Source organism: Triturus cristatus, chromosome 12, assembly GCF_964204655.1.
Source record: "Triturus cristatus chromosome 12, aTriCri1.1, whole genome shotgun sequence".
NCBI classification, from domain to species: domain Eukaryota; kingdom Metazoa; phylum Chordata; class Amphibia; order Caudata; family Salamandridae; genus Triturus; species Triturus cristatus.
In genome coordinates this window covers 224,581,081-224,607,558 of record NC_140595.1, presented here as the reverse complement: position 1 = coordinate 224,607,558, position 26,478 = coordinate 224,581,081, and the positions used below count along the sequence as shown (strand labels likewise).

Below are 26,478 nucleotides of genomic sequence, written 5' to 3'. Positions count from 1 at the left end.
CTGTGTACCTAGGGTACCATTTACTAGGGGCTGACATGTGGCCAGGGTTTGCCAATTTGGGTTTTGGCTGTTAGACAGTTTTTAGGGAAGGAACACAGGCCCTGGGCACCTGATTGGCAGGAGCCCAGGGCACAACAAGGAAAAGTGCATTAGCTATTAGGCAAAAAAAGGGGGGGGGGGGGGGTTACTGCAACAGAAACCCACTTTCTTACAACCAGGCCCCCTGTTCTCACCCTGGCAGTAGAAGCGCTGTACAGCAACGTCGTCCACCGTATAAAATGTTCTCCTAAGCCAAATTCCCGCGAAACATTAAAAAGGTAGGGCCACTCCAGACTATCAAAGGCCTTTTCACTATCGACCGCAAAAATGCAGGCCTCTTCCTTATCATAGGTGTCGGACCCCAAAATACGCATGAGTCTGCAAACATTCATCACGGTATTTCGAGATGGTATAAATTCGGCTTGATCCTTATGGATCAGCTTCGTCATATGGGGCATCAAACGACTGGCCAGTATTCGGCTTAAGATCTTATAATCTAGGTTAAGCATCGCGAAGGGCCTGTACGAGGAACGATCCCAAGTAGGTTTGCCCGGTTTGAGAAGGGGAACTATGAGGGCTTCACGCGTAGAGGCAGGGAGGGCGCCCTCGTGTCTCGCCCTGTTGTAGAGCGCCACCAAGCAGGGCACCAGAGCATCGGCGTAGGCCACGTAAAATTCCACTGAAAGCCCATTGGTACCCGGCGTTTTGTTTTCTGGCCATGTGTTTTATGGCGCTGCGTACTTCACCCGCTTCGATGTCCCGACCAAGAGCTTCAGCTTCCTTGGCTTCAAGTTGTGGTAGTTCCGCTCTCGGCAGAAACTCCTCATCCTCAGGGAGCCCAGGACCCAGCTTACTCCGATACAACTCTGTATAATACTGTAAGAAATTATCGTTAATACCTCTTTGGGTGTGAGACACCTAGTCTCCCTGGCCTCTCAATTCCAATATCATCGTTCCTCAATGCGCCGGATTGGCCAGCCAGGCTAGCAGTGCGCCAGCCTTATCGCGCTCCACGTGTGCCTTATCCGTGTAGGCTTTATAATCGAAGCAGAGCAGTCTCTCGAGTTGAACCGCTAGTTGTTCTCGAGCCTCAAGTAACCCCTCCTGCCTGTCCTGACGTTCCGGGCGCTCCTTCTCTGAGTCGCGTACCCTCTGTTCTGCCTTGAGTACGTCTTGTAGCAACACTTTGCGCAATCCCACCACCTCACCTATGCAGCGCCCCCTAACTGCTGACTCAAAAGTATCCCATTCAACCACCAGAGAAGACGCCGTGTTAGCGTTAACCCTAAAATATTCTTCAAATGGCCGATCCAATAGTAGTTCGGAACACTGGATCCTCTAATGTATCAGGCTGAAGCCGCCATGTGGGGATGGCAGGGCGATCCCGTAGCCAATGCAGTATTACCACTAGTAAATTATGATCAGACGATGTCCTAGCCAAGTATTCACTATGTATCATCCCCCCGTGGACATCTGGGGAGCTGAGGATCGAGTCCAACCAAACATGCAGGTCATATCGTGATGAGAAGTAAGTATAGTCCCTGTCAGACGGGTGATGTGCCCTCCAGGTATCAGTCTCAACCCCCATTGTTGCTGCCAGTCCCGCCGCACTGAAGCCAGTCTGTGAACCGGGGAATCTACGAGGGGAGGGTGGGAGTGGTCCAGGGAAACGTCAGTGATGCAGTTGAAGTCGCCCCCCAAAAGCACTGAGCCTGTCAACAAAGGTGCTAATTTCTCAGAGAGATGTGCAAAAAAGGAAGCCTGATCTGTATTAGGGGCATATATACTCCCTAGGACGATGTCCCTTCCATCCAAGCGCCCCGTCACTACAACGTATCTACCTTCAGGGTCAATCACCTGCCCAGTACTCTGGAACGGCGCTCCCGCCCTAATCCAGACCAATGCGCCCCATGCAAAAGCCGAGTATGCGGTACAGAACACCTGCCCCCTCCACCTCTGCTGCAAAGCCAGTCCCTCCTCTTATTTAAGTGTGTTTCCTGTAATACTGTCACACGTCCTGCGAAGTGGTGAAAAAGAGTGTGCCGGTACTGTCCACCACACGCAGGCACGCCGGGAAGAGCATTGCATATGGAATGTGGAGTTGACGCAGTTTCCGCTTGAGCGCAACTAAGGAGGCGCGCTGTCTCTGAACCTCCCTGGTATAGTCCGGAAAGAGCATCACCTTGGAGTTTTCAATTTGTAGATGTTGTTTCTCCCGGGCTTGTTGTAGGAGGTGGTCCCTGTCACGGTAATGTAATAGCCATGCAGCCATCGGCCTCGGGGTGCTCCCGACTTAGGAGGCCTAGCTGGGACACTATGGGCTCTCTCAAGGGCAAAAAACGGAGATAGCCCCTCCGGGGCAACCTCCGACCTGAGCCAGCCTTCCAGATACTGGACAGTGTCGTCCCCCTCCACATGTTCTGGAATCCCCACTATGCAGAGGTTATTCCTGCGAGAGCGCCCTTCACTGTCCTCCGCCCTCAACTCCAAAATTCGAACCCTGTTCTCCATCTGCCTCAAGGAGTGCTGCAAGCTGGTCATTTTGTCCGGTACCTCCTCCAATGTCTTCTCGGTCGCATTTACCCGCTCCTTTAGCTTCTTATGATCATCTTTGAGTAAAGCAAGATCCACCCCTATGGTGTCTATTTTTGTCTTGAGGGCCTCCCGTGACGCAGTGATGGCCTGCATTATGTCCGCCAAAGTAGGGCCTCATGGGGTGCCCGCACCAGAGCTACGTGCCTCGACATCTTCATCCCCAGACTGGTGTCCCCTGTCCTCCTCCGGAAGGGCTGCAAACCCCTTTTTCTTTGACACGCGCCCCATCACAGCTGTCCACCCGAGGCTGCGCAATAGTCCACTAGACTCGAGATATCACAGCAACAGCGCTGAATTTTTGGGGCTGCCGCGCTCAGCAAAGCAGCACAATCAGGGTAAGCCCCAGTCAAGAGCTGGCCTGTGGGGTAGTGGCACCTGGCCTTGAGTACAAGTAGTCCAGGGGATTCTAGGGTCAGGTCTATTTTCTGCCCCAGCCTAAGTTATTAGGGCTGAAGAAAGGAAACGCCGTCCAGGCAGTGCAACTCAGGGGGCAGGGTACACCTCTTCACAACCCTCCGGCCCACCGACACTGCCTCAGTTCGCCCCCGATGCAGCAATGTAGCTTGGAGGACCAGCCGCCCACACGCAGCACCCAGTGACACAGGTGCGTTCCAGGGCCTGTTTGCTATGCGGCCGCTACCCCTCCACATACCTTCAAGCAATCGGCACGGGCCGAGTTCAGCCACGTGGGCAGTTAGCCCAGAAGTCCCAGGGGCAAGTCCAAACTACCCCACAGCTATCAGAGCGGGCAGCACCTTCACTCAACCCTCACGCTCTCCAAGAGTCATGTAGCAATAACAAAGTGCCGTCTAGGCAGGGCGACTTGGGGGGGAAGCAGGGCGACGTCGCAGCCGTAGGCAGGTCATGATACAGCTCAGCAAGGCCCAAAAGCACATTGACACTGCCACGGCTCACCCTCAACGCAGAAATGGGATTTGTGGTCCCAGGAGCCTACGCTCCTCCGCTCCGGGTCAGAGCCGCCATTTTGAGGTCAGAGGACAGCACCAGGATGCGGTGCTCCACTCTCTCATGCCAGACTTGCCGCCAATGCCAGGACACCCCGCTGTGCCTCGTGTGTACTCCGCAGCCCACTGGACACTGTAGCTCACAGCGGTTTCTTTGTCAGGCCGCGGCCGCCATTTTAGGTCGCCGCAGCCAGCGCCGCCGTCGGGACACAGAATCGGTCCTCGCTCTGCACTCCAGTCACCGACGCCGTCGAGGGAACTCCCACCAGGGCACCAGACAGTCCCAGGCAGGATGGGCGATCAGGGGTCCCCCTGGTGCATCAGGATCGATGATAACGGAGGGAGGCCACGGAGGAGCTCCGAGGTCCGCTTCCTCCTACATCGGCGTCAAGCCATGCCTGCTAGTATTTCATTATGTTCTTAATGAAGGCAACATTTATGGTTTTCTTGTAGCATACTCCAGCTTGTAATGAACAGTTTACCATCAGACAATACATATTTTAGTCAGCCGGGCCACTCTCATTGATATTGCCCATGCTTGTATAAGATTTCTTTTGAGAAATAATCATAAATACATTATTTAAAATCTGCCGTTCACCTTCCATCCCACCTTATTCTGATTCTCTGCATGTGATAATCACCTCACACTTAAATATATAGCTCTGTCCTTTAGTCCTATTGTACTGCTCTGCTGTGGATTTCCTAACTAGAAACAAAATGAAAGGACTAGATCACTTTCATCATTGACCCAGGCTTTGTAGTCTGGCAGTTCTTGCTCACATAATGATGTTCTTAAGGATTTAATTTCTACATTTAACACTTCCATTCTCTCTCTGTTTTTTCATGTAAGTTCTGGGATTCACGGCAACCTCGGAAGTACTTGAACATCCTGTCCTGCCAGGTGCCAGTATGGAAGGCCAGGTACACGGTACGTCTGAACTTATAATTTCTCTTATCTCCCCTTTTTTTTATTTGCCTACAGTGGGTTCTTCCCTGCAGTGCTGGTTTTCTAGGTTGAAGAGTGCTCCTCAGTTTTGGAAGTGGGAGAATGTACTATGAGGAGGAGCCCACTAGTGGAAGTCTACAAGCAGAGACTTTTCATATTCATGGAAGGGAGAATTTTAATAATATTTTGCTGTAACACGGGGGAGTGAGACCTTTCTGACAGAAAAAGTGGTCTCTGTATTGATATATTTTGTATGGCTTTTTGAGTAGTCGGTGACTACCGAGCACTCATGTTTTCAGGATGCGTTGTAGATAATATTGATGTCCTGCTGCTGAGTTTTCTTCATTTCTTGTTTCGGTCTTGAGTGTTTATCGAATGACTCATGATCATGTACCTTGAAACTCAACACACACCAGAACACAGGATCTTACTTGGATTCCTATTTTCTGCCATTGGAATCTTAGCTGTTTACTAGTGCACTGTGTGCAGGCTCTGCACCAGGAGAAAATACTTGGCACATAAGAATAGAAAACGGTACAGAAGCAGTAGTGAAGCAAAATAACTGAACACAAGACCGTTCATCAGAGCATTTTTTCAAAGAAGACAAGAAGCCCGGCTTTAAGTTAATGACTTACATGTTGGTTTTTAACAGAAAATACACAATGTGCATTTTTGTTCTTAATTGTAATAGAAGATTCGCTTGGCCAGCCTACTATAAGAACCTTCACCACAAACATGAAAAACACCACAGACAGGAAAAGTCCAATTTAACATTGAAGAAATGGGCGTGCACCTGGGACCGTTTGGAGAGTCTGTGGTGCAGTTCCCCAATACCGGCCTCTTCCTCTGAGTCAATACTGGGTCGTAAAAATCTTCAATCGGAGTTTCCTCCTCCATCTACTGATATGTCTCCAATTGAGGCAGTTTGCCAGGATAGCCTGATCTTTTCAGACCAGCAACTCCAGTTTCACCAGCTCCAGCGTCGATGCCGCTTCTAAGAAAGCCACTTTCAGTTAGTACTCCGGTGTGACTTGCATCAGTGCTGCTTTCCTCATTGTCTCTGGCACCTCTCTTAGAACTTCCTCGGTCCTTGAAATTGGAGGAAATCCTTTTGTTGCCTAGAGAGAATGTAAATGCTTTGTTTGATGGCCAAACTCTTTCAAACCCTCTACCTGGAAATTCACATGCCGGGAAAAACTCTTTACATCACATCTGGATGGTCTCGATATGCCCAACCTAGATTACAGGTGCACTGAAAAGGATGATTCAGAAGATGATAGCCTTCTCCCTGTTGGGGAACATTATGTATCCTTAACATCCTTCCTCTGAGGATGCTAGTTAATTCATGGCTGTTTAGTGTAAAGGATCGAAGTTGCTTGAACAGCTAATGCTGTCTCCAGAATCCAAATAATACTTGCCATGTTCTGTGGCTCCGGAACTCTTCTGCTCTACAGCCAGGTTCTTCTGAAAATGGGCAGGCTGCATGTGAGAAACGCTTTTGGGGCTAGCCATTCATGGGCAAATTTTTATGGCAGATTTTCTGCCATCAAAGGCATCTGTCCAAAATTCTTTTTCAGCCCACCCTTCTCTTGACAGCCTGCTAGTTCAAGCATCTTCAGTGAAACTGAATCTCAGTGCTTTCTCAATATCACCTCTGGCAAGAAGTACAAATATCTTGACTTCTTTGGGAGCAAAATTCTTTCCTGTGTCTGGCCTAGTCATCAATATGACATGCCTTCTCAAACGTCATGTCTATGCCACGATGGAAATAATGAAGCTGGCTGCAATTATCCTTCCAAATCGCATGAAAGGCCTGTTTTCAGAGTTGGTCAAAGATGGCTATGACTCATTAAAGCACATTCCAAAATGCGGACTAGAATCCGCTAAAACTGTTGCAACTGCTGTTATATTGCTCAGGAGTACCTGGCTGTGGAGAGGTGTGGCTCACTGGTTAGAGGCGGCAGATCCGCAAGCAGAGAATCGGCCAGGGACCAGGGTTCAATTCCTGACGCGGCAGGGTCGTGGACCAGGGTCAAAACGGACTCGATAATTCTCGCCTCGGTACCTACTCTAACCAGGAACACACTCGGCAACTCTGGCTTGCCTCATCTCCACAACGGCCCCCCACATTCGCCGGGGATGCCTGGTTTCACCTTGGAGATACCCAGGAGGGACCATCTCACAGGGATAGCCAGGACGGGTTCCCCAGCGGTCTACAGCGCCACGACGCCTCAGGGCAGCAGTGCGCTTTACAAGACACATACATTTACATTTACATTTATGTGCTCCTCGATATTTTCTGCAGATATCCAGGCTGCCCCGAGTGAAATTCTATTGGACAATGAGATGGTTTTCTGAGATGAAGTCATCTCTGCCTTAGAACACTTCAAAAACAGCCTTGCTACGATATGCTCCTTGCAACTTGCACCCCCAGCTGAACAAATTCACCAGCAGTACTGCTGCTTTCTTGGCTATTCGAGAGGTCAGCCTTCCAGGAAAACCTTTGTAGGGTGTTTAAACTCCTAATGGAAAAGGCAGCCAGGTTTTCAGGAGGATTGCACTGCCCAGTCTAGTCGCTACCCTTCTGGAATATTGCCCACCTCAGATGACCAGCTGCCACATGACCATAAAGTTAAACATTCACACAAGGGGTATGAGAGGCAACATGTATATACAGTAGATTACAAGGTCTAGGTTTTGAAAAAAAAAGACTTTACCTCACCCCGCAAGAAGCTGACGTCACCGAACACGGATCGCGCATTCATTGCTTTCATAACCACCCCTTGCCTCTGACACGGACCATAGCGGCAGAGACAGAGAACCATGGTCGCTGACCCTTTGGACCATTAGTTACCTTTATTTTGAGGGAACTTCTTTTTATTCCATGTCCTGACACGGACCAGAAATTTTGCGGATCTCACATTATTACCTTGGCGAGAGTACAGCACCCTCCGATTGCCCTGAAGAAGCCCATGTTTGGGCGAAACTCGCTGACTGTGCATCTATGAAAACCCAGCATTTCTGTAATAAAGACACACCAAGGCTACTAACAGCAACGTGGACTCATTTTTTCAAAACCTAGACCTTGTAATCTACTGTATATACATGTTGCCTCTCATACCCCTTGTATGAGTGTTTAAACTCCTCTACATTTTGTCCTCTCCTACCACTGTAGAGCTATATCTAAGGGTTTCCAACAACGGCAAGAGCAGCTCCAGTCTCCCCTCCTTCTGCTGGTTCTGCCACTTCAAAGCTGCTCTGATTTGCCCTCCCTCCATACTAACTTTTATTCGGGTGGAGGTTCACCTATTTTCTGGACCAGTGGGAATCTGTCATCAAAGATCTCTAGGTGCTCCAGTTGGCATGCAAGGGGTTCTCCAGCTCCTTTTTTGGCCAGGCCTTTGTAACATATATCCGGAAGTACTCTCAGCCTAGGTCTTGTTCTTGAAGGTCGAACTACTAAGATTGGTAGAGAAAAGGGCCATAGAGGAGAGGGGCACAGAAGTTTATTCCCTGCACCCCCTAAGATTGGCAGGCCCTTATGGCATTCTGGACTTGAGGCTCCTGAAACTCTTTGTCCATTTGTCCGATGTTATAAGTTTAAGATACTTTCCCTAAGTCAGGTCCTTCTGGCCATTAACTTGCAGGATTGGATGATGTCTCTAGATCAACAGGATACTTTTTGTAATCTACCAGTCATTCCAGCATACAAACGCTACCTCAGCTTTATGGTCAGTACTAAACTACCAAATCATAGTGCAAATTTTTGTTCTTGCAGACACTTCCTGAGTTTTCACCTAGGACTGGGCACGCTAACATTCTCCCTCAGACACCAGGGCTTAACATATTTCTGTAATGGAATGATTGGCATGTGGGGGTGGGTTTCTCAGGAGTGGTTTTGGATCATTTGATGTGCACCCTGATCATGCGACATTGCCTGGGGTTCTCCATTACCCAGCAGAAGTATCTCCTCATCCTGATGACTTTCATAGGAATGATTCTGGGAACTTCCTGCATGAGAACTTTCCCGCATCAGAGGATTTCTGACATTCTAGTTATGATACCTATCTTTTGGCTACAGTTCCACCTACAGTTCTGAAGATCCTCTTCCTGCTGGACGGGATGGCTTTGTGTAACATTCAGGTGCTGCATGCCCAGTGGAGACTGAGGCACCTTCAGTGGTGCCTCAGACACCAGTGATTCCAACATCAGGACAGAATGACTACTTGTATGGCGATTGTTAGATCAGTTCTTGTGAAGTGCCATTAGTGAATGTGCACTTCCAACTTCAGGGTGGGACATCCCTGTTGTTCTTTTCAGTCTTATGAACCTGTTATTATTGATGCCACCTCCTTGGGTTGGGTACTCTTCTGGCAAAGATGATGTACGGGGTGATCCCTCTCATTATCTTAGAAAAATGGATGTACATCAGTTGCTGGGGCTGCAGCCTGTCTGTCTGTCCCGGCGCAGCCATGGCCAGTGAAACAAGTCCAACTGTTTGTGAATCTTTTTTTTTTTTTTTTTTTTTTGAAAAACCTTTATTGACGTTTCAATCACTTACACGTATGGGCCTACAACCCCCCGGGGCCGGCCGCTAAGCAATCAGAACAATAAAAGCACATGTAAACACAGGCGGCACCTCGGAGAGCAAAGTCTACAATACAGTATAGTCCGGCCAATGAGTCGCTCAGGTAGGACACCAGGAGAGAAAGGGTTTTTCATTTTATAATAAAACAAAACAGTAGGATCAGGTGCCAAACAGTTTCCCAACAGCGATAAGGGGCAAGGATAAGAGACGCAAGCAGCAAGCAGCAATACATTGAATCAATGGCGCAGACACGGGAAAGTACGGATGGGGAGAAATATCAAAGATAGTTGCGCCTACAGGTCCCCGTACCTAAAGCCCAGCGAACCCCCCGGAAACTGTGGCACACATTAAGAGCAAGCGATTCACAATAAGAGAGGTGTACCGCGCTGATCCCAGAAAAACAGGCAAAAAGAAACAGAGAAGAAAAAGGAGGCCATGGAAAAAGAGATAAAGACTAAAGAGTCCCCTCCCCCATCCCCCCACCCTGCACCTCTGCGAATGAGTATGGCCCCACCCCCCAGCAGCGTGCCTGTCGCCCTGGAACTAGACCCGAAATATAGAAGAGACAGAGAAAAAAGGAGTAAGAAAGAGCCCCACCAGACGGGGGGGCGGAGGGAATGTAATAAACTGGAGGAGGGCCTTCAAAACATACCCCCGGCTTCTCCCTCCCGCACGGTGAAGACTCCCCACAGCAAACAATTAGCAGCACCAAGTTGATCATATCAAAAGAAGAAGGGGGGGAGTGGGGAGCATTATGCACCAACTATGCGACTAACCATGAGAGCACGCAACCATGAGTCCGCCTGTCTACTAGGTGACCACTCCCGAAGGATCAGCCTCAGCCTTGACCGCTCTTTGCGATTCTGCCCATGCCTGCCCCTCGACCCAGCACCATGTCCGATGTCCTAAAGTACAGGAGCGTCCAAAAACAGTCGGGAAGCGACGCACACAGGTGGGGTGGAAGTCTCTGAGCATCAGCACGGACCGCTTCATGGGGGGGCGTCTTTTCCAGTGCCGCCCCAGGATCTGCACTGCACACAAGGTCCAGACAGGCTGAAGCAGTCAAATGAGACACACGTTGCTGGAATCGTCCCTGGGCCGCCGGAGATTGCGCACGGGACAAGGCCACCATCTTCCGCTCAGGTCCAATACCTCCGGAGCAGATCAAGCCCACAGTTAGCCGACCACACGGTAGCATACTGTCCGGAGTGTCCGGCTGTACACTAATCGCGGGGGGGGGCCGCAACATCTTCCTCCTGTGTGCAGTGTGGAAAGCCACTGTGTACTTGTGGACCAGCATGCCGCCACTGTCCCAACGCTGATACCACACCATCTAGCTTCCTCCCCAGGACCCCGGCGCCATGAGCCAAGGAGTAATGAAGGGCACCAAGGGCCTCCAGGAGGTCGCCGTACCCCAGAGCAGCTCTCTCCGATCGCTCTGCCACACTCCCGACCGTCACACACCCCCAGTCCCGCTGCGTCCCAGCGGACAGGATGGTAGGCTGCATAGTGACAAAATGGCCGCTGGGAAGGCCCGACTCGTATTGGGGCCAGGACCCCGGGACCAACGCCTCAAGGTCCACGTCGCTGAAGACAGGGATCCTGGGGGAGGAACAGATTCAACCGTTGCGCGGTCACGGGCAATAGTCGTCTCCGCCACGGACCAGCTCCCGCAAAAAGCCGGGAGCCGCCCGCAAGGATCAGGCCGAACCAGGGACGGCGTCCGGGCAGCTCACCGTCAAAGGCAGGGGCAAACACCACAGAATCCGAGAATTGCACACCCGGGCATGTCCTCGGTCCGCAGCGCTCAGCAGGGGGGGAGCGACCACAGCAAAATGCAGGCCGAGGGGAGCACCACTCCGGCGGACCGACTCCACCCAGTCACCACAGGCCGCTGTTGTTAAACTGCCGCCCGGCCAAGGCGTCCACTCGAGGTCCCGGCTTCGGGACCGCACGGGCCGCAAAGTTCAATCGCTGATTTCTCCGGCGGTACTGCAGTCAGAAACCTCAGGGTCACACGATCGGTTGCCACTTTCGTTTACGAACACGATCTCGTAGCGCAGAATAAGGATCTCATGCAGGATATCCGTGCGGGATGCGGAGGTTCACGGAGCCGGGAATCTACGCTGCCGTCCCGGTCGCCATCTTGGCTCCTCCTCCTGTGAATCTTTTTAATGCCGAAGTGTCCTGCTAGTGGTTTCATGACCAGTTACAACATGAAGCTCCTGTGCTCTAAAGAAACGACTATTCTGTTGCTATCTCCTCGCTCAGGGACTCACTCTAAAGCAGTCTATCCATTCAGTTAATACAGTGCCTTCCGACCTAACCATTTCTTATTGACCTGTTCCTGGACTTCCTTCTGAAGTCCCACAAGTATAGGGCTCTCAACCTTGCCTTGGAGAACTTCTCCCAAATAGGTTCCCCAGCAGCTAACTAACCCTGAATCTTTGGCAATTACCCAGATACCTCATCCTCCTCTCCTTTTGGAACAGTAGCGAAGGATGCTATGGCCTGTGCCGTCTTATAGTGTGCTCTGTTCTGCTCACTGCCACTTCTAGTCTTTGCAAATCTGGAATACTCATGGTCTCTTCCGGAAACTGGTGTTTAGCTTGTGTGCTCTGATCCGCACATCTGAGGTTCCAAGCCATTAAGGCTTTTGGCATTAGTACTAAAAGTATTGCAATTAGATAATTGTCTAAAAGATATCCAGCACCCTGTTCCTCTTTACCCCTCCATTGACTTCTGATTCTACTTTGGCAAGTGGATATGCCATGTTGTACTCTCTGGCTACAAGACCTGTGCTATTGGTACTAGCGAGAATCTTGTCATGTATGCAAAAGATTCTTTCACCCGTAGACCTCTAAGCACATGCTGCCAACACAACTCCCATTGTTTTCAGATAGATGTGCTTTAAGGAATATGGGTCTTTTTCCGTGAGGTTCATAAAAACTAGGTTGAGTGCTACTTGGCCCTCTTGGGTCTCCTCACCCACAGTTAATATACTGCCCATGAACGACGTGGCATGTACTTGATCATTCACTAGATAATCCTTTCTGTATTGCCCCTCTTTGTGGCACCCATAGCAATTCACCACTTTGGGTGTGGAAAAATTTTTTTAATTTTTTTTTTATTCTTTTTTATTAACTTTTGCTCAAATGACCTTTCATAACAATAGTTACAGCAATTTGTACACAGTTGACATCTCAATCTTACGACATCTGGCACCCAGTGGGATACAAGGACACTGGTAACATTCATTTCAGAAGGCCGAACCCATGGTAGTTTATATATACAATCAGCGAGATAACCCCTTTCAGCAAAACAGGGCCACACTTCCTCCTAGCCTTGCCGTTCTGGTTGTTGATCCTCTACTTCCATCCCTAGTCTATACTTACGTCATGGTGACCATATTTTCGCCCACTTCCCTCAGGCGCCAGGGTTCAATTCTCGGGAAGGCTGCTCTATTTAGGATGGGTCCCTTAATGGCTACTCCTACCGGACAGTGGTCTGAAATTCCCCGAGCCATCTGCCTTGAGTCCAAAAACTCTCTGCCCTGTCATTTCGCGTGAAGAGGTAGTCAATCCTAGAAAAGAAGTTGTGTCGAGCCGAGTAGTACGTGTACTGTTTAGTTGAGGGGTTATGCGCTCGCCATAGATCGATCATGCCAAGGGCCAACATGAAGTCGGCCAAGTCGCGCTCTCCTTTGCCAATCATTCTGGAGCTCGATCAATCCAGCTCCGGGTTCATGACTGCATTGGTGTCTCCACCCACTAGGAGGGTGCCCAGGGGCAACTCGAGCAAGAAGGACCTAATCTAGGGTAGGGTGACCCTGTGCAGCCCCGGAGGTATTTAGAGTGAACAGAGTACTATTGTGCGCCCTTCCCATTTACCCACAGCTGCCACCATGCATCCCGCCGCGTCCGCCCTCACACTAGTGATGGTCAGAGGGAGCGCAATGCGGATGAGGATTCCTACACCTCGAGCCCCCGAGGAAAAACCAGAGTGAGCCACTAGCCTGTATCCAAATCGATCCAGTGCTTTACATTTGCTACCTTTCAGGTGTGTCTCCTGAATCAACACCACATCTGGGGAGTGCCTCTCAATGTACTGAAGGACCAGGGTGTACTTGATTTTGTTGCCTAGTCCGTTCACGTTCCAGGTCCACACCTGCATGTTAGTTTATTCCCCCATGACAAACGGTTTGAGGCATACAACCAGTAGCCATCTCTTCCCATCAATCCCATTTTTTGACAACTTGGTGCACGTATTTGGCTATATTGGTCTTGAGTACATATGCAAACATGCAAAATAACAATAAACAACGTACCCAACATCCCCCCCCCCCTGCAACCCTGCTTGGTGAGTAATAACCTCCCACCTCCCAAACACACAGAGTGCCGGTTGCCCGAACTGCGTTATAGTAAACAGTAAAGAAGGGCCAGCATGCCAGCTGCCAGCGCGAAGCGCCATATTACTTCCTTAGGATATTTCTTAACCCAATAAGTGAGTTTTGGTAGCAACCTAGTCCTTTTTCCTCCCTCACGTCCCTTGGTCTCTAGATATGCAAGTATAGTTCGAAGCCACAAGTGCCTCGGTGGATTTCAACTTCATCTGTGTTTCCCACTCTCCCTGCGCCCTCATAGGACCCACCCCTTTCCCCCAAAGTCTTAAGTCCAGGAGAATACAGCATGTAACAATAATACTTGCAGGGGACGAGGCGTCTCCCGTATCACCCATTGTTCATTGATGCTTCTCAGGGCTTTCTGCTCCACTCTCCACCTCGTGCCCCTCCAGTCCTGGGAGGCCCACAGGATTTTTGCGTTCAACCTTGCGCCAGCCTTTGAGCCAGTCGCTTACTTCTGCTGCTGAGTCAAAGAAGTAGGATTTCCCTTCATCAATAATTTTAAGTTTTGCCGGGAAGAGCATCATGTACTTTACGTTAGCTTCACGTAGAGCCCGCTTGACAGAATCGAACGTACGTCACTGGCGCTGGACGTGTAGAGTGAAATGCTAGATAAAACAGAGTCCAGCTTAGGTTCAAGTGTCCCCCTTAGGTCCGTGATAGCTCTCATAATGTCCTTTAAGGAGGGGTCTGGGAGCTGATCCTCCTGCTCCACTAGCAGATCTCCTCCTGCTGCGCCACCTTCTCGGCTCCTGGTGACCGTGTATTTTTCTATTTGGTTCACCTGCCTCGGCACCACAATCTTGTTGCGGCCCATGACCACCATGCGTGTGGCGCCTACGGGAACCCTGTATAAGAGAGCCCTCACTGTCACGTGAATCTGGGCCAAGGATACCCACTGCCTCCTTCGGCCCTAGGATATGTCCTCGCACCCCTGGGCTGCACAGTGGCCCTCCAGGCTGCCTCGACCCTAGGAGGGGGGGGTAAGGAGAGCGCCACACGAACCCTCAATAGGCGTCTAGGCAAGTCCTGTGCTGGTACGTTTGCCCGCGGCTTCACCCTCCCGTTCTGCCGCACCACTTACTGCGGGTCAGTGCGTGCCTTTTTCCTTGGCGCTGCAGGCTTCAGTGATCATGCCGCTACGGGTCACGTCTCCCTCCCCTTTACTGTGTGCATCACGCTGCGCCCTTATCAAGAGCCCTGATCCTGTCTCTGCACCGCTGGCCGGCTGCCGGTACGCCCTCCGCACCTAAATCGCTCCAGGTCGCCAGGGCAGCGCCATCTTGCCACCTCTCCTCATTCCGCCTCGCAGCCTGGTAGCCGGTCCCAGCGCTGTCCTCAAGAGCTGATTTTTGCTGTAGCTCTTCCGACGCTGCTCCGATGGCTCATGCTGTGCAGGTTGCCGCCTTTGGAACAGATTATAACTGATTTATGCGGGTATTTGCGCTGTTGGCTAGCGCAGCTCTCCTAAATGGCGGCCATCTTCCGCGGCTGCTGGCCACGCCCCCCCGGTGCGGAAGAAATTTTCATCTCTTCCTTTTCCTTTTGCTCCTGCCAAGAAACCAAGTTCCTTTTCTGTCAGAGTCTTGTCCAGGACCCTCAAGAATTGTCCTTGGCCATACCCTCTGGTTTGTGACCAATCTGTAGAGAGTTGTTCTCCCCTCTTGTCTTACCACTAAGCTGTTCCAGACCTTTGTTAATACTGTTAGCTAACCCCTTGTCAGCCAACACTGCAAATTTCTCTGCATCCTTTTATGTCAAAGTCAAACCGGCTTTGCCTAGTTGGGCAGAACACACAGCTCTGAATCACTCTGTTGCCATTAATTGGTTAAGGGCATGAAAATCATTTACCTCAATCTCTCTCACTCATTCATTCCAATCACGCAAAATATCACAAATCTAGGTTTTAAACTAACTAGTTTGCGCTCTTTGGCTTTCCCTGAATGTCTAAAGATATTGAGCTGCCCTCAGCCCAAACCTTATTATCAGGCTTCTGTCATTTGCTCATAATTCATGGATAAGACACTGGCGTTCTCTCAGTGACAGATATAGCTTCTTTCAGCTAGTGACTTATTAAAGCAGCTGTCTTAGAAATTACATTTAAAGTTGCATCTTGCTAGCTCAAAACTCACAAACCATTCAAAAATATCATTGCTTTCCACATACATGTGCACCCGCTCTTTTAGAGCTTTCACAGGATGTGGATTTGGAATTCCCTTTCTCTGAAATAGCAGTCTCTTTTTCCAGTAATATCCTCACTCTAATTGTCTCGCATTTTGTCTTGTGTTTCTTTTTTCCCTTTCTCTCATCTCCCTCCCCCCCCCCCTCCTGTGTCTATTCCTCCTGGCTCTCCCTTCTCTCCTATTGTTCCTGGTGAGCTAATCTCAGGTCCTCCCTGTGTAACTCACTGGCTCTCATATCTTCAGCTATGGCTTTCTGAAGCACCAGCTACAAACGTGGGGACTCAGACTTAACCCACACTGAGAGAATGACTCCCGCAGCCGGTGAAAATTGTCTCCTTGAAATTGGTGATAGAGGTGGGGATATGTTAGAGAAATCAAAGAAAGGAAATTTGAGAATACATTTTAGGTATGTTTGGGGAAAAACTATGATAAGGGCTAAGTGAACCTAGCTTCACAGCTCTCCCTCCCCAGCAGCTTACCATGTTACCCTCCACAAAGTCCATCACAGTTTCAATCAATCAATCATATCACTTGTAAAACGCACAACTTACCTGTGAGGGTCTCAATGGGGTGGGGGGGTGCTGCTACTGCTCGAAGAGCCAGGTCTTGAGGAGTCTTCTGAAGGTCAGAAGGTCTTGGGTCTACCGTAGGTGGGTGGGGAGGGTGTTCCATGCCTTGGCGGCGAGGTGGGAGAAAGATCTGCCGCCGGCAGTCGTTCTTTTGATGCGGGGGACTGCAGCGAGGGCGAGGCCGGTGAAGCGGAGCTGGCGGGTGGGGGTGTAGAAGCTGAGTCGTCTGTTGAGGTATGCTGGTCCGGTGTTGTGGAGTGCTTTGTGTGCATGGGTGAGGAGCTTGAAGGTTATCCTCTTGTTGACAGGGAGCCAGTGCAGGTCTCTCAGGTGGGGTGTGATGTGGCTGCGGCGGGGCATGTCGAGGATCAGACGTGCAGAGGTGTTCTTGATGCGTTGCAGCCTTCTCAGGAGTTTGGCCAAAGTTCCTGCGTAGAGGGCGTTTCCGTAGTCCAACCTGCTGCTGACGATGGGCTGGGTGACCGTTCTTCTCGTTTCGGTGGGGATCCACTTGCAGATCCTGCGGAGCATGCGGAGGGTGTTGAAGCAGGAGGAGGAGACGGAGTTGACCTGCTTAGTCATGGAGAGGGTGGAGTCAAGGATGACCCCTAGGTTGCGTGCATGGTCGGTGGGTGTTTGAGCCGTTCCCAGTGTGGTCGGCCACCAGGAGTCGTCCCAGGCCGAAGGGGTGGAACCGAGGATGAGGACCTCCGTCTTGTCCGAGTTCAGCTTCAGTCGGCTGTTCCTCATCCATTTGACAACGGCCTTCATTCCTTCATGGAGGTTGGTTTTGGCGGTGTCAGGGTCTTTGGTGAGGGAGAGGATCAGCTGGGTGTCATCGGCGTAGGAGATGATGTTGAGGTTGTGCTCTCGGACGACGTGGGCGAGAGGTGCCATGTAGATGTTGAACAGCGTTGGGCTGAGGGATGAGCCCTGGGGTACGCCGCAGATGATCTCAGTGGCATTGGAGCGGAAAGGGGGGAGGCAGACGATCTGTGTTCTGCCGAAGTGGAAGGATGTGGTCCAGTCCAGGGCCTTCTCTTGGATCCCGGCGTCGTGTAGGCCTGTTCGTAGTGTGCAGTGGCAGACCGTGTCGAAGGCGGCTGACAGGTCCATGAGGATGAGGCCGCTGTTTCTCCGTTGTCTAGCAGGGTCCTGATGTCATCGGTGGCGGCGATGAGGGAGGTTTCGGTGCTGTGGTTGCTGCGAAACCCGGACTGGGACGGGTCCAGTATGCTGTTCTCCTCGAGGTAGCGGGTCAGTTGTTTGTTGACTGTCTTCTCGATGACCTTCGCCGGGAACGGGAGCAGGGAGATGGGCCGGTAGTTCTTGGGGTCCTTGGGGTCCACCTTGGGTTTCTTGAGTACTGTCCAGTATATCAAACTGGTTCTTAATAAAACCTACATGGGTCCCCTCCCTGTTCCTGGGAGGACCCCATCCTCTTTTCAAACATATATCCCTTAACTGATCCAAGGGCAGGATGTCAAAGTCTACTCCCACCATCCTTGTATCTGCCATTTCCATGCACTGCTAATGATGTGCTCAAACTGAACTTCTTGTTCGGTTCAAACAGTTGGATCTGGATTCTACAAGTAATACACCACTTGCCACAAACTCTGAGACCCCTTCAGGAGATTTTAGAAACACTCAGTGAAGCTTAGAGAGCTTCAGGCAGACTCACCTCAACTCCTTTTATACAAAAACAGTCCGCTCTTCTTGGCTGGCTTCTTCTGGGCTCAGTAGCTGGGCTTCTCTTTCATTGAGTAGTGGGATCCTACTGGCCCCACATGTTTCTCCCTTTTCTCAGCAGGTCAGGCAGGCTCGTAGGAGAAAGGTAGACCATTTTAGCAAAGTGAACAGTATTGAGATGATGTCTTCTCACATCTGGGAGTTTGGTTATCTGACAGACATCAGTCCTAGTTCTCAACAGTTCTTCGAGAACTCTGAAGAGCACCTCCTTATTTGGTCTTAAGGAACTTAAAACTAGAACCGCGTGGGATACTATGAGCCTCATTCTTATACCCCCTTCCCAGAGAGGGTATGCTGAGAGCATTGCCTGTAGCTATGGACCGGTTTTCCTGGGTCCTGTACCCAAAACATGACCACAGTAACGTGTGAAACCTGACTGTCATCAACGTTTCTGACTTAACGGAACGAGCTACTGAAGTAGCAGCTTGGGCGATGGCATGGAACATGGTGGCAGGCAATCAGCTAGTCGTGGAAATCTTGTTTCTTTTTGGCTCCCAGTCCTGCCCCTTGCCACTATTCACTTTGGCTGAGGGAGATACTTTGACTCGCAGATGCTTCTGCAGGGGAGCGGCCGCAGTGATTAAATCCAAAGGAGACCAGGTGAATTTGAGTCGGCACAGAAGCAGCCATTCTAGTGAGTCAGTCTAGGGGATGTCGGAAGGTCGGGGGCAGGACTCTGTAACAACCCCCATTGAAGCACTTCTGCTCACCTAAGTCTACGTACTAAAAAATGGGCTGTCAGTAAAGCTGAAATTAATTTACAGCTGACGAGTGGTAAAGGAAAAGTCTCAACATGGGGTGTATAGTTAGTGGACGCTTGTCTAATGTGGAAAAATAAATACTCACTATGCTTTACCCCGTTTTGGCCATATATGGGATGGGAGGGGAGAGAACAGTGCTACTTATGCCTGGATTGTAATACCACACTACCTACATTCATTAGACAAGGTGTTAAACGGTTAGGGGAATCCAAAGCTAAAGTAGCCAAAGACAGGACTGACTCGGAAGACCTTACGTGCCGCCTTATTTCATGCTGGATCCTTAGTTAAACACAGCTGCGAATGTGCAGTATTTATTGAAAGTCAAGGATGCAACCTAATTTTTATCACCAGACTTGGACTGATGCTGCATCTGGTCCAAGCCTGGTGGAAGCCACACAACCAGGTTTTAGAATTTACACACTGGATAGGAAAGATAGGAAAGGCAGAGGCCTGGCCATCCTCTACCAGGAGTTGTTGGCAGGTTCCTTCTTTTCTTCTACCCTACCAGTCTGTAAAGCATTATCCTTTAGTTTTCAACTAAGTGGCCCAAAAAATCTTTAAGGGCATTTTATTGTACCCAACTGCCAGGACCTAGAAGCGCCTTTACAAACAACCTCCACACTCTCTTAGAAGATGAGTTGGCAGACTCCAACCTAACAGTGATCGGGGATTTTAACTTCCATCTGGAAGCAACCATAGAAGCTGATACAGCAAACCTCCTTGATCTTATGGAGAGTTTTGGGCTTTCACAATTGGTGAAAGCGCCTACCCATTGGGCGGGTCACATGCTCAACAGGATCTTTTCTAATAACCCTCATATTCCAGTGCAGGATACTTTGCTGCTCGCCTGGTCAGATCATTCAGCTATCCATTTAACATCGGCTTATCAGATACTGCCCCCCCCCCCCCCCCAAACAGATGGTGTAGTCAGGAGTAGATCAGTTAGAGCCTGGAATAGGATTAATCAACAGAAACTTCAAGGAAGCCAGCTTACAACCAGAGTATGGGGAAGAAGTAGACATAAACGCTAGTTCTTACAACCATTGGATGGATTCAAATGTTTCACCAATAGTGCCTTTGGCCCCCTTACGCTCGTGGCGCAATTGCCTGACAGCCCATTGGTACCCGGAAAAACTGAAGGAATGCAAATTAAGTTGCAAAAAACAGGAACGTAGCTGGATATCAGATTATGACCCCGCAGAGAGACAGAAATACAAACAAATCCTGAGCAAATATAAAGAAATAAGGAGCTAAAAAACCTCATTCTTTTCCCAAAATGTAGTGTGCTAATAACTCTTCTAAGGAACTTTTTTAGAACAGTGCTGTCCCTTACTTCACCACACACTGCAGAGACTGTACTAACTCAATGACTGTGCGACAAGATCGCCGTGCACTTTGTGCATAAAGTAGAAAGTACCTTTAACCAAGTAGGCAGTCTCAGATCTAAGGAGAAATGATATATTCCAGCGGCTGAACCGGCATCAGACTGGTCTGTCGGGGAGCCGAATTTTGAAAAGTTTACTGATTTGGACAAGGCACAAGTTATGAAACTAATGGCAAAAATCTAATCCGGATCACTGACTGATCCCTGCCCAGTGGCGGTGTTACAACTGGTCCAAGAGCTAGTAGCGGATAACCTGTCAAACATGTTTAACTCTATCTTTAAGGCAGGGGTTTTCCCTAAGATGTGGAAAACAGCCTCAATTCGGCCCATCTTAAAAAAAAAAAAAAAAACTTAAACCCAGAGGATGTTAACAATTACTGTCCCATATCACAACTGCCTTTTCCCACCAAACTCATAGAGAGGGCCATGAATTTACAGCTCATGTAATATATTGATGCACATAACTGGCTTGACGAATCACAACACAGCTTTAGAGCTCGGCCCTGATCAAATCGGTCGAAGAAATCAGGGAAGCTTTGGACGGCAGCGGGAAGGCCACCCTCATTCTATTAGATTTGTTGGCGACTTTCGACAGTGTTCAACATGCCATCTTGGTGAAGAGGCTAACAGATATAGGAGTGCGGTGATCAGCTCTCCATCTGATCAAATCTTTTCTGGAAAATAGGACACAAATTGTAGCCATATATTCCTATAAGTCCACGCCTTTTCAGCTCCCTTGTGGAGTACCACAAGGCTCTTTTATGAGCATCATCCTCTTTAATGTATACATTGCGGCTCTGGCTCCAGTTGTAAGATCTTTTGGCTTTGCCTTAACCATTTACGCGGACTACATGCAAATCGTTGTAGCAGTTACGAATTAACCATACGCTATTGGCAAACACTTTAGCGATTGTATGTCAGCAGTAAGCTCATGGATGAGTTCTTACTGTCTTAAGCTAAATTGCAATAAAACCGAGGTTGTTCTTTTTGATAATGACCCATCTTTCTGGTCCCCTAGCTGGTGGCCAACAAAGTTAGGCATATTGCCTGAGCAAGTTGAAAAAGCCAAAAACCTCGGGATAATTGTAGACCACAAGCTCTCTTTTGCCAACCAGATCAATGCCTTGACGTCATCTATCTATTTTTTCCTAAGAAAAACCTGAAAGATTTTGGCATATATTCCTGAAAACCTTCAAAAATTGGTCAGATCAGCTTTGGTACTGGCAAGACTAGGTTATTGCAATGGCCTATACCTTAATCTCCGGGCTCAACATCTTAGGAGACTTCAGGTATTGCAGAATACAGAATACAGAGTTCTAACGTGTACCATTAAACATGTTTTAGTCAGGAAAACTATCAAGCAGCTGCACGGGCTACCAGTGAAGGAGAGGATTCAATTCAAGGCTTTGTGTTTTGCCTACAAAGCACTGCACAAACTAGGACGACAATATGTAGGCCAGAAACTCAGATGGTACACACCTAATAAAACACTTAGATCGTCCAACTCTAGTACCAGGGTGGTACCAAACTTTAATAGAAAGAACTGGGGCGGCAGAAGTTTCTATCTAGGAACTTCAACAATCTGGAACAAACTTCCACTACACATTTGATCTGCTCCTTCTTTTCTTAAATTCAGACGTGAGCTGAAAACTATCAGACTTTTGGTAAGATACTGGTTCTCCAGTCCGATAACTGGTTAGCCCCAGGACACCGTTTGTCAACAGTGCGCTTTACAAATCTCCCACATTGACATCTAAAACACCAGAACCACATCAAGGGATCATAGACCATAAGACAGCAGCTGTGGACCCCATATAAAACAGTTAAGTTGGTCTAAATATCAGACTTGTATGTCTCTGAAACAAAAGCCTCCAAACAGAAAAAAACACAAAGAAAGAATAACCCTAAAAGAGATCCCACAGAGGCCCACCCCATCATTACATTTATTTTTCTAATTATTTGAAGAGAAAAAGCAGAGCATGCAACTCCTGATGGAGTCACCAACTCAAATGTGGGAGAAGGGCCTCAGAGGTAGGGTTTGAGAGCCTCAGATCTGTGGACACCGCCTCAGCCCTAGCAACTAATTTAGGGAAAGCCTAGAGAAGGGTTGGAGTTTAGTGCTACTATAAACCCTCATGAAGCTACAAACAATAGATTTCAAGTGGTTGGTACGTTGGTTGCATGTGTGCCCGAGAAGGGTACAGTACACGCATGAAGCAGTACCGTGCAGTGCATGTGTGGTTAGTACATGTACTGGGTGTATACATGTTGAGAGTAATACATGACATGAGAGATGTAGTGCTGTACAGTGTATGTGTGGGTAAAGTATGTGCTGAGTGTATGTGTGCTTGTGTGGAGTACAGTCTGAAAGGTGAAATGTTGCGCAGCGTGCACATTGTGATGATGTGTGCTGGTAATGTGTATGTTTGTAAAGAGCACACCCTGGTAAAATATATAAAGGCTTCAGTATGTTGTGCGCAATCTATGTGTGTGTGATGGAAGCATGGGTACATGCAAGAGTAAAATGCATCTCAGTATTAGTGCTGAACAGAAAGTGTGCTATGAATGTACTCTGAGTGAGTGTGCCTGCTGTCAGGGACTGTCCGGGACTATGTTGGGAACACAGTCAGGGACTTGGGCAAGACTGGTGTATGGTTAGAAAACGTAAGCAGAACATCGCTGCGCAGGATCACACAGGACGTCAGAGGAGAAAAAAGACCCAAAGGGGAAGCCTGCACAAAGGAACAAGATGGCTAAGACTCAGAAAGGACAGGCACTGATGAGGCGATTTAGCAGTCAGAATAACTACACCCAGGAAGAATGTACAAGATATGTATATGAAACAACATTAACAATAAAGGGAATGTTGGGTAAAGCACTCAGGAGCTCCACATGGTAAGACTGTAGCTCAGTACGTTTCTCACCCACAATTGCTGTTACAGATACTGACTGCAAATACCCACAAATAGAATATGTATGCAAAGGCAGGGTCTGTGGAGCTGATAACTAGGGTGATGTTATAAATGGAACTCAAAGACAATACTCACAGTGAACAAGAAACACCACCTAGGTAGTCGATTGTGCCCATGGATCCTGGCGATCAAACAGGAACACGCAAGGCAGTAACAGCAAAGGGGTAGAACTAAACACAAGCACAACAGACAAGGAGCTACCAAGGAGGAGTGCTTAACTGGAAAGGAAGGAAATCACAGGGCAAACTTGGCAGAAAGCAAGTAACAAACATACAAGGTAATAGAAGCAAGACAGCAGGAATAGAAAGACAGTAAACTAGGAACTGGAATGAAGGAAATGGGAAGAAAAGCAAGGTCTAGAAAAGGATATGCAGAAGGGGAGGCTACAAGGGTATACTAGAATACTATTGAATCAAAAGTCAAGAAAACAAAGTAGCATTGAAGGCAGTGCTGGAGCAGGAACAAGAATTGAGCAAAAGCTCAAAAGTCAAGGTAGCACTACCGGTAGTGCTAGTTCAGGAACAGGAAATTACTATAGCTCAGGAGTCAAGGTAGCACTGCAGGCAGTGTTAGTTCAAGGAAACAGAAAATAGCTACAGCGCGAGAAACAAGTAGTCAAGAGAGCACTGCAAGCAGTGCAAATCAGGAACAAGAAATAGCTGAATCTCAGGAACAGGAACAAAGAATAACTATAGCTCAGGAACTCAGGAAACAAGGTAGCACTGCAGACAGTGCTAATTCAGGCACAAGGAATAGCTATAGCTCAGGAATCAAGGAACAGGGATTAACTATACCTCAGGAATCAAGGAACAAGGATTAACTATAGCTCAGGAATCAAGGAATATCAAAAGCTCAGGAAACAAGGATGGTCTCACTGGAACACAGCTACAATAACAAACCTTGGCCTGAAGGGAGCTGGGGTTTAAAAGGGCTCACAGTAATCACATGCATCAGGTGTGAGCAGGCTAGCAGCAGCCAGCTGCATGTGAGCTGAATTCCTCCACCCTTCCTTGGCCTGCAGGCGTGAAGACGAAGCAGTGAGCAGGGAATGCAAGGTAACAGTGTGTCAAACATGAGCAGGCTGGCTTCAAACATGAGCAGGCTGGCTTCAAACATGAGCAGGCTGGCTTCAAGCATGAGCAGGCCGGCTTTCACAAAACCCGGCATGGATTGGGAATGGATGGCAATTTGCAGGTAGAATCCAAATGCCTGGAAGTCAGTATATGCATGAAGGGGAGGGTCTGAAAGCTTATTGTGACACTGGAGAGCCCCACAATTCAGCCCCCTGGTGGTGGGCACGAGAATGCAGGGAGTGAGTCGTGACACCTGCTTTGTACATTGTATAGAGGACTCTGGCTTCTATTTTAGGAAGCCCAGGCCTGCCTGGTAAAGACACCAGGAAGAGAGGAATCCTCTAAGACAGATTTTTATATTGCTGCATTCCTGTGAGCTGGGTTGTGACACACTGGGGGGGAAAAAGGAAGAGACTCCCTTTACAGTTCAAAAGACTGTTATTTGATTCAGTGATAGATCACAAGGAAGGGACCTGGACACATCTCTGGAATATAGAGGGGGCTGATAAGAGAATCATAAACAGTAGGGCTGAGGGTCTGGGATTAATCTTTTGATGCACATATCACTGTGACTGACATCCAGCGGTGAACTCTGGTCACTCCTATTAATTGTGTTGTGGAAAATCCGCTTCAGAGTTTTTCCCTGCCGTGGCCATCCTCTTTCATGAAGTAAAATGAAAAGGAGTAGTGCATACTTTAAAAGAAGCATAACCCCAACATCAAACTGCAAAGACCCAGTCACTAAATCACATTTTGTAGTTTGTGTTAGGGTCTGCTTCCTTTTAAAGTGCCCTCTCCTCTGCCCTGCCCTACCTCCGAAAAGCAGTCTGAAATAGCAAGACCCAATAAAATAGGCCATGAGAGTGACTAGAGGTTCACACCTGGTTGTCAGCCACAGTGATATCTGCTTCAAAAGGCTAGCCCAGGGCCTCAGCCCTGCACTTTATGATCTTCTTATGAGCCACATCTCCTTCCCGAGATGTGCTGCTGAGGCCCCTTCCAGTGACCTTTCTCTGAATCAAAGAGCACCTTTTGAAGTGCACGGAAGAGCCTGGCTCTTCTTTCTCCAGTGTGTATGTGTGTGTGTGTGTGTGTGTGTGTGTGTGTCCCACCCGGCTCTCAACCTATGCAACCTATTTCATTCCATCACCCCCTAATTCAATCAGGGGACATCAGGTAGGAGCTACACACCTCCCACTGGCTTGATCTCTCCTCCTTCTGTAGCTACGGAAAAGGGAGCCTCCTTTGCAATGGTGATGCAGAGGGTGGTGCAGGCCCTGGACCTTTAGTTGCCTTCTGTGGCAGTCAAGATGAAAGTCTTGACGGAGGTGTTTCAGCCAGGAGTTACCCCTTCCACATCTCTCCTCCCATTCAACGAAGCCCTCACTGATGTCCTTCTTGGGGTCTGGTGCAAGCCCTGGACAGCAGCTTCTGTACATAGGATAATTGCCTGCCATCACCCAACTCCTGGGACCCCAGTTTCCTCACTTAGAACCCGATAAATCGGGTATTAGAGCGCTTTACATAGCACCAGTTTTCGTTACACAAGAACACATTCATTATTCTTAGGCACTGGGAGATTAAGGGATTTGCCCAGAATCACAAGATGTTGAGCGTCGTAGCCGAGATTCGAACCCGGTTCCCTAGCTTCGACGTCAACCGCTCTAGCCGTAAGGCTACATCCTCTCCACAATAATACTGTTGGACTTTCAGGACGCACTTGTTCGAGGTATGTGTGGTGTAGATACACATGCTTTGCATACTCCCGCCATCTAGTGTTAGGTCAAGATGTTTGAAGCTGTTTTTGTTCGAAGAAGTCTTTTTCAGTCACGAGTCAAGGTGACTCAGCACAATTCGGCACAATCCAGGGTTCATGCAGGCAACGCAGCAGAGTAAGGGCCGTTCTAATGGCCCAATTCTCCTGTATTCCTATATTCCAGTGCTACAAAACAGTGTCTCTGATCTGCATTCTTCGCTCCGTCATGCCCAGCCCACACACCACCGCACATGCACCCCAGTAATCATGCACCATTTAAGTTTGTTTTTTAATTATGCATCCATGTACTTATTTTATTAACGCCGAGGATACCGCCTAGTGCTAATGTTGTAGCACCCAGGATAATGGGCGAGACTGATTGCATTGCAAATGCTTGTTGATTATGTGTTTGTCCAGTGCAAACACAGACAGCCATAATTGGCTGATGGGATGCTGCATGGCATTCAGCTACTTGGCAGTTGATTGACTCCTTATG

The 26,478-nt window shown here is 48.9% G+C and overlaps 1 protein-coding gene across 4 annotated transcripts in view; it reads left to right on the top strand.

Annotated features, from left to right (window-relative positions):
- WDR59 (WD repeat domain 59) overlaps positions 1–26,478 on the top strand; it is a 766,237-nt gene that overhangs the window by 229,669 nt on the left and 510,090 nt on the right. For all 4 annotated transcript variants that reach the window (XM_085636815.1, XM_085636817.1, XM_085636814.1 and 1 more), the window contains exon 9: positions 4,450–4,527. In XM_085636815.1, the coding sequence (XP_085492941.1) occupies positions 4,450–4,527 (78 nt within the window). The remainder of the gene's footprint in view (positions 1–4,449; positions 4,528–26,478) is intronic.